The 18,687-nt window shown below is 30.6% G+C and overlaps 1 protein-coding gene across 1 annotated transcript in view; it reads right to left on the reverse strand.

Annotated features, from left to right (window-relative positions):
- Window positions 1-523: 523 nt before the first annotated feature.
- The window catches only part of LOC142354747 (uncharacterized), a 32,138-nt gene continuing 13,974 nt past the window's right edge, over window positions 524-18,687 (reverse strand). The window contains exons 2-3 of the mRNA XM_075407127.1: window positions 4,917-5,127; window positions 524-1,762 (exon numbers count right to left, since the gene is read on the reverse strand). Of these exons, the coding sequence (XP_075263242.1) occupies window positions 762-1,762; window positions 4,917-5,127 (1,212 nt within the window). The 3' untranslated portion in view covers window positions 524-761. The remainder of the gene's footprint in view (window positions 1,763-4,916; window positions 5,128-18,687) is intronic.

The following is an 18,687-nucleotide window of genomic DNA, read 5'->3' on the forward strand; positions in this document are numbered from 1 at the left end:
AAGATTAGTTTTTATATTATGAAGTTACAAAACTACGAACAATGCAAAAATCAAGATTCGCTTCCTTCATAGACCTTTTTTTTACCGTTACGAATTTTAGTCCGTATCTAATGCGTTGGAACATTATGCGCAAACACACATTACCAATCTACCTTGTTAACTTTATAGTACAATGAAAAGAACATTAAGAAGCCCTGACTGTTATTTGAGTATCACAATGAAATCAGAGCCGTCATCATTATTGGCTTTGTTGCTGATAAAAGATTTTTCAAACTTTCTGCATGAAAACTTAACTGGATATGGAAGGTTCTGGATATGAAACTATCTGGACATAAAACTTAACTTAATGTCGAATAACAATCTCTTTTGTAGAAACCACCTCTTAAGGAAGTTTTTGCCCCTTCTTCGTGACTTAGCTCTCTTACACATAGCCCTGCGGAAGCGGGTTGTTTATATTTAATTATTTAAGAGTAATTATTAGGTGATTTAAAAAATTGGCTGCTATAGAAGTCAATTTTACGAGTAGAGAAATAAAAATGTAATTAAATTTGATTCCACGAACAAAACTAAACACATTCTGAGTAGCAAATAATATTTGTAGTTAATTTGGTCCGTTTATGAAATTAAGATAATTTTTTTGTTACCGATTTATCTGCAATCTGAAAATCACAATTAAGTTTGTGGGTGAAGGCTAAATTGTGTTTCACGTGTTTTTAGTTGCGGGTACTTTTTTTTATCTAGCAAGACACTTTGGGTCAAACTCAAAAGGGGTTGAAAGGGTCAGCTGAATCAAAATTGATGTGACATGAGTTTTCATAGCAATGCTCCAGTCTTCGAGTCACTTCTGGGGGCGAAAAGTACTTCAGAAGCAACTTGCGCGCCTTGCGACAGTTTCCAACAGAAATCCACGAATTGGCTAAGTCTTGTTCGCATAACTCGAGGTGTTTGGTGTCTGTCAAGGTCAATTTCTCGAATATAGCACAAGCTCGCAACATAAAACCCAATGATTTCTCGGGCTCGATGAAGTTTCCCAATTTCAAGGAAGTTCTTCCCATTCCTTGCAAGCTCTGGGCCGTAAAATAGTTGGGAAAATCATCGCTGTGTTCCTTTCCGATGTAGTTGTTCACAATATTGTATCTAGAATATGCTGCAGTATAAATTCCAAGGTTTTCAAAGCGCTCGGCTGAAGCCATAAAGCAGGGAACAAAAATTTTGCCTGAAGTCGTCAAACATTTCGCCTTCAAGTCAAGAACGGATGATTTAGAGTCAGATGTTTCTCGATTGCTCAATTCGTGAACAACTTTTTGCGCTTCTTCAACACTGCTCTTGAAATCACATAGCCCTGATATTTGATCATTTCCCTGGCAAGATAATAGGAGGCTTTGGGCGTCAGCCAAAATCAATGACGCCTTTTGATATAGCCCTGAGAGTACATAACAATCGGAAAGCATTAGAAGGGCACGTACGTAATCTTTTATGAGAACTTCTTCCCTTCTGGCAAATTTCCCATCGCAACAATGTTCCAAAACCGTTATTAGTTTCGAAGTCTGCTCGATGGCCTTTTCATACTGCCCGTTTTCTAGATATATATTGACGATTTTTTCAACTACAAAGTAGTACGCATAAGAACTAAACGTTGTTTTTGCAAGTGACGTCAGAGCTTTCTTGTAATGAGCTGCGGCTCGGTCAAAATTGAATCCTTTTTCTTCGATTTGGCCCAGAGACAACTGTAGAAAATATCGCAAACCTTCGTATAAGTCTCCTGAAAATTTAACATTAAATTCCTTCTTCGAAAAATTCACATTGCTTCGAAGAATTCACTTTTCCTATCTTAATGCAATGTACGTGTGAAACCTACTTAAAAATTTTTGGGAAAAATTTTTGGGAAAATGCGGAAATTTCGTTTACTGGAAGTTAAAATTTGGAATCTATTTTCCCCCGCAAAATACTTTTTGGAGAAGCACATTTTGCAAAACTGCTAGAATTGGATTTAATTCAATTGCAGCATAATCCAAACATATATATATATATATATATATATATATATATATAAATATATATATATATATATATATATTATATATTTATATATTTATATATATGTATATATATATATATATATATATATATATATAAACATATACATATACATATACATATACATATATATATATATATATATATATATATATACATATACATATACATATATATATATATATATATATATATATATAAATATATATACATATACATATACATATACATATATATATATATATATATATATATATATATATATACATATACATATACATATATATATATATATATATATAAATATATATACATATACATATACATATATATATATATATATATATATATATATATGTTAAATCAATTTCGATAAAAGTGTGTTAGTCTTATCTGGTACCCTTTACTTCACTTCGGTATCGCTTCGCTTCAAAGGGGATTTTTTTTTGTGACGTTCCGTTACCGCAAATGTACCTACTAACCACATTGAGCGTCAAAAAACAAGAGGAATTGACAGCTACATTTTTTGTAATCATTTGGTTTTGGTACCGATAGACACTTGTCATATCCCATAAACCATCTTTGAAGTCAAGTCCTTAATAAAAGCAAAATCATATAACATTATTGATTGAATTTTTGCGCTATTAAAAAAAACCCCTGTTATCAGCGAATTCTCCCTGTGGCAAACCAGATTCGTTTAATTGCAATTTGATAAGTCATACATAACCGACTAACGTCGAAAGATTTGTTCTCAAACGACTAGTGGGAGCTCGAATTTTTGGCACAATTCTTTAGTGGAAGGAGGAGGGTTAGCTGTTTGCAATATGAGGGTCTTAAATTGACGTCATTAGATGTTATCATATTTTACTATAACCGTTAGAAAAATTTAAGGTGATAATTTAAAGTGTTTGTGGCGCTCTTTTCGTTTGACTTTAAGTAGTCAACTGCTGACTATTTGAGTTAAGATGTTGGCACTTCTGATTGAAAGAGACATATAGATCACGCAAAACGAAAAAGTCAAGGGCGTAATAGCCAATCAAAAAGTCGAAACGGACAGGCAAAAAAATTTCAAAAAACAACATCTTTACAAAAATTCTTTCAACCTCCAGTCAAGCGCACTTAACAATTCAAATTGAAAATCAAACTGTGGCGTGGTTAACTTAAGCTTCTAAAATTCTCAATTAACTGCTGATATGAATATAAGTTGACTTTGATAATCAAACTAAGAGATCTGTTCTTTAGTCCTCATTTTTAATTTCATCACAGATTTTTCAACTAGGTGCCAATAATTTATTCTTGTTGATTGTATTCGGAAAATCAGCGTGCGCGAAAACTTCATTATAGTCTGTATGACGGAGTTAGGAAGTTCAAAAAACTTTTTTGTCTCCAAAAATTAGAAATCATTTTGGAAAAATTTTGTGAACTCAGAGGAAGTCATATTTTATTCTATTTTGTATTAACTTCAATTACATTAATTTGCCTGCACATATTAGTTTTCTAAATTATGCGAAATAAAATTGTGTAACGCCCAACAGACAAAAACTATAGATAGAGATGTTTTTGTTACGTTATATCACAACATTCCAGTTTTCAATAACTCTTGTCCTAGAGAAATAGAGCTTCTTGGGAGCGCAACTTAGCATTCCAGTTGTGGTGCGCTTGCTACAACCATAACAAAAATACTTTGAATAGAAGAAAGTTTCAATCTTAGCAACCATAGATAGATCATTTATGTTTCCAATGAATATCAAAGATCAAGAAGTAATTCTTGGAAGATAAAAATTGATTCTTACTTATCATTGCAGTATCTTACCAAGAAACTTTTATGTCTTATATGGAACATATATGTTCTTTGTATCATTACTAAAAATGTTGGTCCCAGTGTAAGTCTGTGTGTGTGTTTGTGTGTGTGTGTGTGTGTTTCTGTGTGCGTGTGTGTGTGTGTGTGTGGGTGTGTGTGTGTGAGAGGGTTGAATTTTTGATCTCACATTTTCAAGGTGTCGCTGATATTCAATACCTTGTCGGGTAAGACTGCTCGAGATGCAGTCATTTAAAAACTTTTTTCCGACAGAGTCGACGCGATCAGTTATGTAGAGGCATGTTATTTTCTCAGTCAGTTTTTACGGTCTTTCAATAAAACTTTTTGGTAAAAAACGGTATTTCGGTAAGTCAATGTTAAAAAGAAGCGCAGAGAAGCATAAGGTGTCAACCCAGGATGAGGTCCGGGACCCAAAAGCGACCAGACCAAAAATTGGGTATTGACCGGACCCTTCAGTCTTTTGCCACTATTAGTCAGTTGAACTGGACTGTCTTCCAGACGATTGGTCACACCGAACATTCATAGGCCAGATCCATTTAATCGAGTGGGAACATCCAGAAAAAAAATTGTTTGTTCGATTAATTTTTTAAACGAGAACTGAAGATGATAATTTTTAAAAAAATTTGTGTTAATTTCTTGTAGTATTCTAATCATCTAGAATTATGCGTTGGTTGCCTTTTATTGGCTGTTATTTTCAAAAACATGCAATGCAGCACACATTTATACATTTTGCAGAGTAGCTGTTTTTTTTACTGGAGTTCTGAGATTTCTTGGAGGAGTTCTGAGATTTCTTGGATGTGGGTAGACCAAACACACCAGACCAAAGACACTTAAATGTGGGTAATGGCCTGAAAGAACAGTCCAAAAATTTGCTTCCGACTAAACCGAAGGTGCCACTAATTTTTTTCCATTCCGTTGAGTTGGGTCGCACCGGACCCCCTGTTAGCGACCCAAGTTGGTCTGGTCAATACCTGTCTGGGGTCGTGGACCTCATCCTGGGAAGATCAAATTTTGTCAATTTGTGAGAGACTGGTGCTATTTGAAGAATTTTTAAAGAAACCTTGTTCGCCGCTGACGCCCTGCAACACCTTATTACACAGACGCTTGCCTCCCTCTAAGTTGCCCCGCATTTCCATAGTAACTGCTGCATAGGAGAGTAAATCCCAAACGGGGTATTTTGGGAGAATTGGAGATGAGTTGAGCGACATGAAAGCGACCTCTGTGGCTGCATCAAAGATGTGGTGAAAGCATTCTCTGTTTTGTAGGAATTCCTAAATCAGATACGATGATTTGATTCATCTGGTTTCTCAATAATATTTTCCAAAAAAAGCTTTTCAAAAGTCAAAATCAAAAAACGACCCGGTAAAAATTTAAAAATTAAAAAAATTAGTTTTTGGAGCATTTTAACAGGAAAGAATTGCTCGAGCTGGGTCCCGGGTCGAGGTGTCACCGCTAAAAATCGCTAAAAGATGTAAGATTTGCGGTGAATTTGAGTAGAAGTGTAAGATTTGCGTTCAATGAGATGAATGCGGTGAAAAAAAACTTTTAAGCGGTGAAAATTTTTTTCCAGCGCTTAAGTGGTGAAAGAAAATTTTTCACCGCTACAAGCAGGATGCGGTGAAAAAAAAATTTTCACCGCTACCACCAGAATGCGGTGAAAAAAAATTTTTCACCGCTACCTGCAGAATGCGGTGAAAAACAATTTTTCACCGCTAAAATCGCAAATCTTACAAAAACTTACCGCTCTAATTTCAACGCTTATCTTATATTCACAGGAAATATCATTGAAGTAAGTGACAGATGGCGCAGTGGATTACGAAGTTGGTCGCACGCATGAGGTAGAGGTTCGAACCCTTGTACGGCAGTTTCTTTTTTGTAAGAAATCCGGTGAATGCGGTGAAAAAAAATTTTTCACCGCAAAATTCAACGCTATTCTTACAAAAATTCACCGCTTTCAGCGCATTCAACGCTAAAAGTTGCGGGCGCTTTGCGGTGAAAAAAGTTTTTTTTCACCGCTATTCACCGCTAATCTTACATTATTTTTTGTCAAAACCTCGACCCGGGGTATTATTTGAGTTGAATTATTGAATGCATAAATCTGGTTGATTAAATATATTTCATTCAACTAAACAAAATGATTATCAAATTAGGAGCAACTTGTCAACAAAAAAGATTATATCCTTTTTATATATAAAAAAATTCGAAATTTTAAATTAAATGGGTTCTGTCAACGTTTTCTTCTCGTGAAAACTACGCAATGACATTTTTTTCCTCTCAGCAAAAGTCGGGGTCTGATCAAAAATTATCTTTTAGGACAGAGGTCCTTATTTTTGACACAAATGAGAAAAGAAGCTTCTGAAATTGGAAAATGTTAGGTTAAAAATGTAAAACATGCGAAATTAAATTGTCAAAATCGGTCGAAAGTATAGAAAAAAATTCGTTGCAACCTCTAGCCGTTAAAAAATTAGAAAAAAAATATTTAAAAAAACAAAAACGACTATTAGAGAAAGAAAGTCAATGTTAGAGTTATCATCTCCAGGTCTGAAATGAATAAAGCAAGACTTCAAAAAACACAAATAAAATCCAGTTTTTCCGGTTTAGATAATTAGAGATTGCTCAATACCAAACGAAGCTTCTATAATTGGTCTTTTTGGATACTTTTGAGATGCTATCATTTACCAAAATGTAAAAATAATTCTTACCTATCATTTTACTTGAATTCTTATCGATTATCCCAGGAAACTGAAAAAATGAAGAGCAAAATTTCAAATCAACTAAATTAACCAATTTTTACCCAATTTTTTAATCATAACTTGAAAACTTTTTGGAAGACATTCACAGTAAGCAAATGAAAACGAAACAATAAGAAGGTGAAAGTCAACGTTTTGCCTTGCGAGTAATGTGTATATGGGTACCTCCGCAGCATAGAACCAGCGAGACGGTACCCATATACACATTACTCTAATTCATTACTCTATATTCACTTCTTTTATATTTTAAATCTATCATTTCTTGTCCCACTTAGTGCAAACCACTAGTACAGAGTTAGCTGGTAATTAACCATTATCAGACGGATAGTTCGGGTTCTATCCTCACTGACTCCAGTGAACGTATCCCAGTACTAGTATAACTAGAGAGACCGTGTAAATAGCACGTAAAACCAACTTGCGAAAAAACTTGAACAAAAATTGAAAGAAATATTAAAATAATAAAAACTTTCATATATCCCCTAATCAATATTTAATCAATCTAAAACTATAACTTTCTGTCTCACTTGGTGTAGTGGTTAAATCATCGAGTCTAGTTAAGTTGCTTTAGCAAACGGAAGGTTTGGGGTTCCTTCCTCACTAACTCCAGTGAACGTCCCCCGACTCTGATGAAATACTATGAAACTAAGTGAGATAAAAAAAACAAATTCACAGTAAGGTTGATCAGTGAATTTGCAAAACAACTTCGTTGAGCTGCTTCACAGATCCCTACAGTGAGACTGTATATGGGACACACTGTGATGGGTATAAAGTCAAAAAAACACTGAGATCGGTGGAAACACAGTGATTAGTGTTTTTCAGTATAACTAGTGAGATCGTGTAACAAGCACGTAAAACCAAACTTGCAAAAATCTGTGAAGCCACTTTGTGGATTGTTGTAACCACTTAGTTGATAATTTGAATAAAAAACCAGCATAACTCTTTTATAAATTTTAACTTTTGCTATTATTTTTTAAAAATTAATTATCTGCGAAGCAGCTTCACTGGTAAAACCTAAATTCACCATTACTATCTCTAATACCTTTATCATCAAATGGATCAATAGCTATTTCATATTGTTCCTTAGTTTCTAAATGATGTCTATTACTATCAATAGTATAATTAGTTACATATTTAGATTTACCTTCATATATAGCATTAGAATAATCTTCAATTGTAATCTGTTTTTTAATAGTGGCTTTAGTTATACCTTTTAACTTTTTCTCTTCTTCTCTTTTAACAGTATTGTAACAATATGCTTTAGCTTTAAGGAAACATGCTTCTATAATAGTATCATTAGGTAATTCATCCTTCAACTTACTTAACTCATTATTATGTAAAATATCTTTTATCTTATCCATTTCCTTTTCTATAGTACTATCTAATGGAATATTTATGTTTATAAATATACTATCTGTATCTGTGTAATGATAACTACAATCTAACTCTTTCTCAATGTATTCATATAAAGCTTTATACAAAAATAGTTTCGCTTTTTCTAATATAACAAAACCAATATAATTAAAGTTATCTAATTTAACATTACCTCTAGTTTTATGTACGGCTACTAGATCATCATCAAACTCTACAGAATATTTAAAACCAATATTTTCTACTAATTTAATATATCTATCTACATCATTAACTAACTCTACATCTTGTCTATTATATACATTCTCTTTTGTTTTTCCATAGAAGGAATTATTCATTAACTTAAAGAATACATCCCCAAATTTATCACCCTTAGCTTTAGCCTCCTTTCTTTTCTTAATATTAAACTCAATATAAGGCTTTAACCACTTCTTTTTACTATACTCTAACTTTTGCTTAATTGTAATATCTTCCAATTTCAAACCACTAGCTAGTTACCAATCTAACATCTCACCGTCAATTACATAATCGTTTTTATCCGTTAACTTCAACATTAACTTCTCATTGGGTTTATATCCTTTCTTTTTGTTTTCATTTTGATAGTCTGTAAATTGATCAATATTAGCTTTTGTTTTTTCAGGAAAGAATGGATATTTCTTTGTTTTTAGTTTTAAGTCATTATTATACTTTATATCAATTGTGTAGATATAATCTTTTGTGGAGCTAGATTGCAAATATACATTATCATTGCACATACTAATCTGGCCAGTAGGTAAAGCTTGAACCATAGCAGAAGCGTATAATGAGTTGAAGTGTAAGTTTTTTAGATAATTCTCTTTCCTAGTATACTCAGGATCTATCTGTTTATTCATACATTTTACATAACAATCACCTAATACTGAAGCTAACCCACCTCAAATACCAAGTTGTATTGTATCATAAATACTAACTGTATTTTCTTTATAATACTTAAGTCTAACATTAGTATACTTCAACCCATACAACCAGTTTAACCCCGGAGTAGAATATGTGTAACACGGATCTATTTTACAGTATTCTAAACACATAGCTCTAAATTTCTCAAATACATCAACTGATAACAATACATCTGTTTTAAGATGTAACATCATATAATCCTTTACTTTCTCACATTTAGTATCTTTCCAACAATCAATTGCTTGCTTATATTCTTTATCTGTAGTACCACTTTGTTTCAACTTAGAAAAGAATGCTTCCTTAGGTGGTAATGTTGTTTCATGTAGTTTATCTATACTATCAAACCATTCATATGGGAATATACCTTTACGTCTTTCTAAGCCACATTTATTTAATGTTATACATTTTTCATTACTCAATTTCTTACTTATAGCATATAAGCTAAGTGGATGGAAGAACCTAAACATATCTAATGCTTTAGCATAACCCATATCAATACTAATATAATTCTCATCAGTTTTAGTTAATACTTCAAGTCTAATGGGATTCTGTCCATGTTGTTTCTCACCCATCTTCTTTGCTAGTTTAGTTATAAATAGATGATTATCATAATTAGAAGAATTAAATGCATACATTGGTACAAAATTTTTCTTAGCTTGGAGGTTACATTTGTTGTGAGCATAACCTCTGAATTTACCATTTAGATGCTCATGATCTCTAACGACGTCTTCACCTAAATTTTCATTATAATAGTAACATCTAATATATAGTCGGTGAAACCGCTTCGCGGATGGAGTAATACTATCTTCTTTCAATGGAATATTTATACTAAATATATCTTTAAATAATTTATTATAATGATATACTCTATCCACAAACCAATCAACTACTTTATCGCCACAGTTACATTCATACCTATCTTCTAATATATCAGGATAGTCGCTTTTTATATATAAACCACGAGCAATAGGTAAGTGATTACCATCTTTTATTATACTTTCCAAATCATAATATATAGCAATTGGTACTCTATTCTTATAATGGAACTTATCAAACTTTAGGTAATCATCTTTATGGAATGTTCTTCTTCCTACATGTTTCTGTGTATTACATAATTCTAAATGTTTGTTTAATGCATCTTCTGTTCTAAATGATACACAACATTTTAGACATGGATAACATATATGTTAAGATGATTTTCTTAATAAGAATGATACATCCTTACATAGGAAGTAATGATTATCCCAGTATTATATATTACATCATTTAGGATCATTGTTATTAATCAATACAGGATTAATAGTTTTATTTTATTTAGATTAAACACATTAAATAATATTTTATCTTTATTTAGTTCTTGTATTTTCTTTAAGTGATATTAATTATATGGAGGTATAACCCCATTTGGTAATTTTTTCTCATTAATTTTTTCAGGTTTATTATATTTACTAAATCTATTTGGATAACGTGATGCAGGATGTGGATAAGCAATTAGAAACCATAGCAAACACTTATTACATGTATTATGTACATTAAATATATATCTAGACGCGAATGGCAACTCAGTATCACATCCAACACTTGGATAAAACCTATGAATATACATTGTCCTTTTAACAAATCGTTGCATGCTCCATCCAGATTGATTCAACTCTTGCTCCTTTATTCTAGACTCAAGTTCCCCATTCAATAAATCCAAGTCATGTGAACCATTTTATTGTCTGGTCATTAACCTAAATGTAAATTCATTTTCTTCTAACTTATCATCTGTAGGTTCTGTATACTTAACTACATCAAAGGTATTAAACTTAATATGGAAATGTATGTTATGCAATGACTCCAGTATATTCAAGAATTTAGGATCTTCATAACTACTACTTGTTATAATCAATTGATTGTACTTCATGTTATGATCAAAGCCTAATTCATTAACTTTATCTCGCCACTTCTTATCAACAAGTTTTTTCTGATTATTATTTTCTTAATGTTCTTCTGATTCATTGTGTTCATTTTTATTGTTATATCTAGTATTACATATATTGCAATATCCTTCAGTTATATTTTTATTATTATCCTTATCGTTATCTTTATCAGTTAAACTGCTCAACGAAGTTGTTTTGCAAATTCGCAGATCCTTTCCCTCTACATTATCCAGATGCATCTTTGTTTTCAAATGTCGATCCACACTATATTGACTTAGAGAAGTCTTACATGTTACACAATCAAAACTACTTCCATTCTTTATCAATTCCCCATTAACTAGTCTTACATTTTTCCTATGTTTTAATGTTGTCACATGATTATTAGAAGCGGTATTATTATCTAGATATATCTCACAACTATCACAATACTTTATTCCTTCTTCTGGATACTGCTCATCTAACTTTTGTTCTATATCTTTATTAGTAACTTTTATTCCATCCTCATTAGCACTCTCAATAGTTTTATTTCTATTAAATAATCACTCATTCTTTTTATGTTTAAGTGATTGAATGTGACGGTTATAATTCTTTAGAGTTAATTCTTCATTACATTCTTCACACTTAAAATTATTTGTTTTAGGCTTTTGGACATATACAAAATCATCAGATGAAGATGATTCTCTATCTGAATCTGAATCTTTAGATTGATCTAAGTCTTTAGATGATTCTCTATCTTTAGTTTGATCTAAATCTGGATAATATTTTGCTTCAACTTTTCGCAATGACTCACGCATATCTTCTTCTCGTTGTTTTAATTTAGCAACCTGTTTATCATTCGACTCTTTTATTTCTTCATTTATTTGATTAAACCTTCTGATTGATTCTAAAGATTTTTCTAATTCTACCTTTTGTCTTTCCGTATCTACTGGTTTAATGTCTTCCCTTGGTTTGTTTTTATTTTTTAACATTTGGACTGTCATATTAGTAGAACTAGATGGAGCTTGTCCATGAGATTGAGCTTGCTCACTTTGAGATTGGACTTGACCTCTTCCAGTTAGAATGTTCCCGTTGTTTTCCTGCACATTCATTTATATATGCCAAATTTTGAAATAATATTATTTATATACCTTTTCAATACTATAAAAATGATTAGTACCAAACAAGATAAATGTAAAAATAAAGCTTGGTGTTGGAGTTGTGATGAATGCCAAAGTAAACCTTTATCATGTTTTGTATGTGATAAAATTGTAACATATAGAGAAAGACATAATCATATGAGTAAGCATTATAATGATCCAGATCAATATCTAACATGTCATAAGTGTAAAGTAAATAAACATATCTCTCACTATAGATTCAAACATTAGACTTGTAGGATATGCTTATATCTCAATAGATTTAGATTTGGTCACACTAAAGAAAGATTTGAAGAATATGCAAAGAAATATAATATCCATGAAGCTGGTTCCCAGATCAGCGAAGCTGGTTCCCAGATCAGCAAAGCTGGTTCCCAGATCAAAGTTTAGTCCTATTAAAATGTTACTTGCGTTCCCGTTTTTTATTATATTTGTATTTATTATTGTAATTGCTTATTGGAATTATGATAAGTATTCTGATTTAAGAAAGAGATTCAAAGGATATAGAAATATTGTACCAGAACCATTTGAAATTAAAAAACATAAATTTATTATTTATGGTCCATCTAATTCTGGTAAAACAGTTTTTATAAAAGATTATTGTGGTTTGTATGATATTGTTAATGTATTCTCTATTGATGGTAGTGAGTGGAAGGGATATAATGTATATGGTGTTGATGATTTAAAATTATTAGATAATTTGGATAATTTTGCTAATAGTCTTATTATATTTGATGATATGGGAGAAAACATTAGATTACCAGCTATAGACTCATTGTATTCTAAAGGTAGACATCACAATATTAATATAAAATGTGTAGGTCATACTGTAACAGATTTAAATACTAAAGCAAGAGATAACACCCCAGCTATATATATTACTTTAAATAGTTCACAACAATTCTTTGAAAAAGTACAAGAGAAGTTTAAAATTGATTCTACTCCATATAGATTTAAACATTATAACTATGGTGTAATAAATTATAATACTATTAGCGACTATTATATTGTATTAGATAAAGAAAAGTGTTGTATATGATTCTAGAATAGGTGATCTTGATATTGAGAAGTATGTTGAGTATACAGTGTTTAAGGAAAAGGAATATAAAATACTAAGTAGTTATTTAACAGATAGAATGATAGAACCAATGCATATTAAACCAAAAGAGTAATGTTCTATTTTGAAGAATATGCGGAATTTAAGGGAATACATAAATGAATTAATTTATATAAAATATATACAAATATAAAAAATGTACTTAGTGAGATACATAGTGGCTATTATGCTATAGCTGGCATAGTTATTATGGTAGGATTTGGTAATTCTTACTTTCAAAAACATGGTAATAATAAGGATAATAATATTAATGGTATAGATATAATGAATATAGATAAGGCAAAAATTAAATTAAAAAATGGTAAGAATATGTCAATAGGTTATGGCATGTCTGATAAAAATAAAATTGATCTCAATGATCCATTTACTATAGTAAGTGCTGTAGCTAGTTGTCTTCTAGGTATTTTTGCAACTCATAATCATAATAATTCTAAATTTAAAAATGAAGGTAATATGTAGAGAATGTAATAATAAAATTGATACTAGTAGTGGTTATCCAGAACATGAACTAATGGATCATTATAATATTCCACATAAAAATTTAATAGGAAGATGTATGAAATGTATGTATAAAACATATAGTGGTTATCACTTTTTCGATAAATGTAAAGTTAATAGAACAGGCCTTATAACATCAGTACATAGTTATATTGATTATACCGATATTAATGATAGTGATAGCAATGATAATATTGATAACAATAAGGATAACGATAAAGATGATTTAAATAAGGTTTTAAATAGTCTAAAAGATAATATTATAGAGAATTTAAAAGATTACATTAAAAATGAATTCAAAACAAAAATTATAAACGAGATAAAAACAGAAATTATAAATGAGATAAAAACAGAAAATTTAAATGATTTAAAAACAGAAAGTAATATTAAGAAGAAATGTAATGAAACTGATAATAAAACAACTAGAGTTTGTTGTGTATGTAAAACTGAAAAAAATAGAGATTGTTTTTATAAAACTATCTAGACCTACCTATTATTTTGTTATTGTGATGTCTACCTTTAGAATGCAATGAGTCTATAGCTGGTAATCTAATGTTTTCTCCCATATCATCAAATATAATTAGACTATTAGCAAAACTATCTAAATTATCTAATAAATTAAAATCATCAACACCATATACATTATATCCCTTCCACTCACTACCATCAATACAGAATACATTAACAATATCATACAAACCACAATAATGTTTTATAAAAGTTGTTTTTACCAGAATTAGATGGACCATAAATAATAAAGTTATGTTTTTTAATTTTAAATGGTTCTGGTACAATATTCATATATCCTTTGAATCTCTTCCTTAAATCAGAATATTTATCATAATTTCAATGAGCAATTACAATAATAAATACAAATATAATAAATAACGGGAATGCAAGTAACATTTTAATAGGACTAAACTTTGATCTGGGAACCAGCTTTGCTGATCTGGGAACCAGCTTTGCTGATCTGGGAACCAGCTTCATGGATATTATATTTCTTTGCATATTCTTCAAATCTTTCTTTAGTGTGACCAAATCTTTCTTTAGTGTGAGATATGTTTATTTACTTTACACTTATGACATGTTAGATATTGATCTGGATCCTTATAATGCTTACTCATATGATTATGTCTTTCTCTATACGTTACAATTTCATCACATACAAAACATGATAAAGGTTTACTTTGGCATTCATCACAACTCCAACACCAAGCTTTATTTTTACATTTATCTTGTTTGGTACTAATCATTTTTATAGTATTGAAAAGGTATATAAATAATATTATTTCAAAATTTGGCATATATAAATGAATGTGCAGGAAAACAACGGGAACATTCTAACTGGAAGAGGTCAAGTCCAATCTCAAAGTGAGCAAGCTCAATCTCATGGACAAGCTCCATCTAGTTCTACTAATATGACAGTCCAAATGTTAAAAAATAAAAACAAACCAAGGGAAGAAATCAAACCAGTAGATACGGAAAGACAAATGGTAGAATTAGAAAAATCTTTAGAATCAATCAGAAGTTTAATCAAAGAAATGAAGAAATAAAAGAGTCGAATGATTAACAGGTTACTAAATTAAAACAACGAGAAGAAGATATGCGTGAGTCATTGCGAAAGGTTGAAGCAAAATATTATCCAGATTTAGACCAAACTAAAGATAGAGAATCATCTAAAGACTTAGATCAATCTAAAGATTCAGATTAAGATAGAGAATCATCTTCATCTGATGATTTTGTATATGTCCGAAAGACTAAAACAAATAAGTTTAAATGTGAAGAATGTAATGAAGAATTAACTCTAAAGAATTATAACGGTCACATGCAATCACTTAAACATAAAAAGAATGAGCAATTATATAATAGAAATAAAATTATTGAGAGTGCTAATGAGGATGGAATAAAAGTTGCTAATAAAGATATAGAACAAAAGTTAGATGAGCAGTATCCAGAAGAAGGAATAAAGTATTGTGATAGTTGTGAGATATATCTAGATAATAATACCGCTTATAATAATCATGTGACAACATTAAAACATAGGAACAATGTAAGACTAGTTAATGGGGAAATGATAAAGAATGGAAGTAGGTTTGATTGTGTAACATGTAAGACTTCTCTAGTCAATATAGTGTGGATCAACATTTGAAAACAAAGATGCATCTGGATAATGTAGAGGGAAATGATCTGCGAATTTGCAAAACAACTTCGTTGTGCAGTTTAACTGATAAGGATAAGGATAAGAATAATAATAAAAATATAACTGAAGGATAATGCAATATATGTAATACTAGATATAACAATAAAAATGAACACAATGAATCAGAAGAACATAAAGAAAATAATAATCAGAAAAAACTTGTTGATAAGAAGTGGCGAGATAAAGTTAATGAATTAGGCTTTGATCATAACATGAAGTACAATCAATTGATTATAACAAGTAGTAGTTTTGAAGATCCTACATTCTTGAATATACTGGAGTCATTGCATAACATACATCCCCATATTAAGTTTAATACCTTTGATGTAGTTAAGTATACAAAACCTACAGATGATAAGTTAGAAGAAAATGAATTTACATTTAGGTTAATGACCAGACAATATAATGGTGCACATGACTTGAATTTATTGAATGGGAAACTTGAGTCTAGAATGCAGGAGCAAGAGATGAATCAATCTGGATGGAGCATGCAACGATTTGTTAAAAGGACAATGTATATTCATAGGTTTTATCCAAGTGGTAGATGTGATACCGAGTTACCATTCACGTCTAGATATATCCTTAATATACATAATACTGATAATAAGTGTTTGCTATGGTGTCTAATTGCTTATCTACATCCTGCATCACGTGATCCAATTAGAGTTAGTAAAAATAATAAACCTGAATATATTAATGAGATAAAATTACCAAATGGGATTATACATCCATATGATTATTATCACTTAAAGAAAATACAAGAATTAAATAAAGATAAAATATTATTTAATGTGTTTAATCTAAATAAAATAAAACTATTAATCCTGTATTGATTAATCACAATGATCCTAAATGATGTAATATATAATACTGGGATAATCATTACTTCCTATGTAAGGATGTATCATTCTTATTAAGAAAATCATCTAAACATATATGTTATCCATGTCTAAAATGTTGAAATGTTGTGTATCATTTAGAACAGAAGATGCATTAAACAAACATTTAGAATTATGTAATACACAGAAACATGTAGGAAGAAGAACATTCCATAAAGATGATTACCTAAAGTTTGATAAGTTCCATTATAAGAATAGAGTACCAATTGCTATATATTATGATTTTGAAGGTATAATAAAAGATGGTAATCACTTACCTATTGCTCGTGGTTTATATATAAAAAGGGACTATCCTGATATATTAGAAGATAAGTATGAATGCAACTGTGGCGATAAAGTAGTTGATTGGTTTGTGGATGGAGTATATCATTATAATAAATTATTTAAAGATATATTTAGTATAAATATTCCACTGAAAGAAGATAGTATTACTCCATCCGCGAAGGGGTTTCACCGATTATATTGTAGATGTTACCATTGTAATGAAAATTTGGGTGAAGACGTCGTTAGAGATCATGATCATATAAATGGTAAAATCAGAGGTTATGCTCACAACAAATGTAACCTCCAAGCTAAGAATAATTTTGTACCAACGTATGCATTTAATTCTTCTAATTATGATAATCATCTAATTATAACTAAACTAGCAATGAAGATGGGCGAGAAACACCATGGACAGAGTCCCACTAGACTTAAAGTATTAACTAAAACTGATGAGAATTATATTAGTATTGATATGGGTTATGCTAAAGCATTAGATATGTTTAGGTTCTTCCATCCACTTAGCTTATATGCTATAAGTAAGACATTGAGTAATGAAGAATGTATAACATTAAATAAATGTGGCTTAGAAAGACGTAAAGGTATATTCCCATATGAATGATTTGATAGTATAGATAAACTACATGAAACAACATTACCACCTAAGGAAGCATTCTTTTCTAAGTTGAAACAATGTGGTATTACAGATAAAGAATATAAGCAAGCAATTGATTGTTGGAAAGATACTAAATGTGAGACAATAAAGGATTATATGATGTTATATCTTAAAACAGACGTATTGTTATCAGTTGATGTATTTGAGAAATTTAGAGCTATGTGTTTAGAATACTGTAAAATAAATCCATGTTACACATATTCTACTCCTGGGTTAACGTGGTTGTGTGGGTTGAAGTATACTAATGTTAGACTTAAGTATTATACAGTATAAGAAAATACAGTTAATATTTATGATATAATACAACATGGTATTTGAGGTGGGTTAGCTTCAGTATTAGGTGATTGTTATGTAAAATGTATGAATAAACAGATAGATCCTGAGTATACTAGGAAAGAGAATTATCTAAAAAACTTACACTTCAACTCATTATACGCTTCTGCTATGGTTCAAGCTTTACCTACTGGCCAGATTAGTATGTGCAATGAAAATGTATATTTGCAATCTAGCTCCACAAAAGATTATATCTACACAATTGATATAAAGTATAATAATGACTTAAAACTAAAAACTAAGAAATATCCATTCTTTCCTGAAAAAACAAAAGCTAATATTGATCAGTTTACAGACTATCAAAATGAAAACAAAAAGAAAGGATATAAACCCAATGCAAAGTTAATGTTGAAGTTATCGGATTTTTGCAAGTTTGGTTTTACGTGCCTGTTACACGATCTCACTAGTTATACTGAAAAACACTAATCACTGTGTTTCCACCGATCTCAGTGTTTTTTTGACTTTATACCCATCACAGTGTGTCCCATATACAGTCTCACTGTAGGGATCTGTGAAGCAGCTCAACGAAGTTGTTTTGCAAATTCACTGATCAACCTTACTGTGAATTTGTTTTTTTTTATCTCACTTAGTTTCATAGTATTTCATCAGAGTCGGGGGACGTTCACTGGAGTTAGTGAGGAAGGAACCCCAAACCTTCCGTTTGCTAAAGCAACTTAACTAGACTCGATGATTTAACCACTACACCAAGTGAGACAGAAAGTTATAGTTTTAGAT

This window comes from Convolutriloba macropyga, chromosome 15, assembly GCF_964194025.1.
Source record: "Convolutriloba macropyga chromosome 15, txConMacr16.3, whole genome shotgun sequence".
In the NCBI taxonomy this organism is placed as follows: Eukaryota; Metazoa; Xenacoelomorpha; order Acoela; family Convolutidae; genus Convolutriloba; species Convolutriloba macropyga.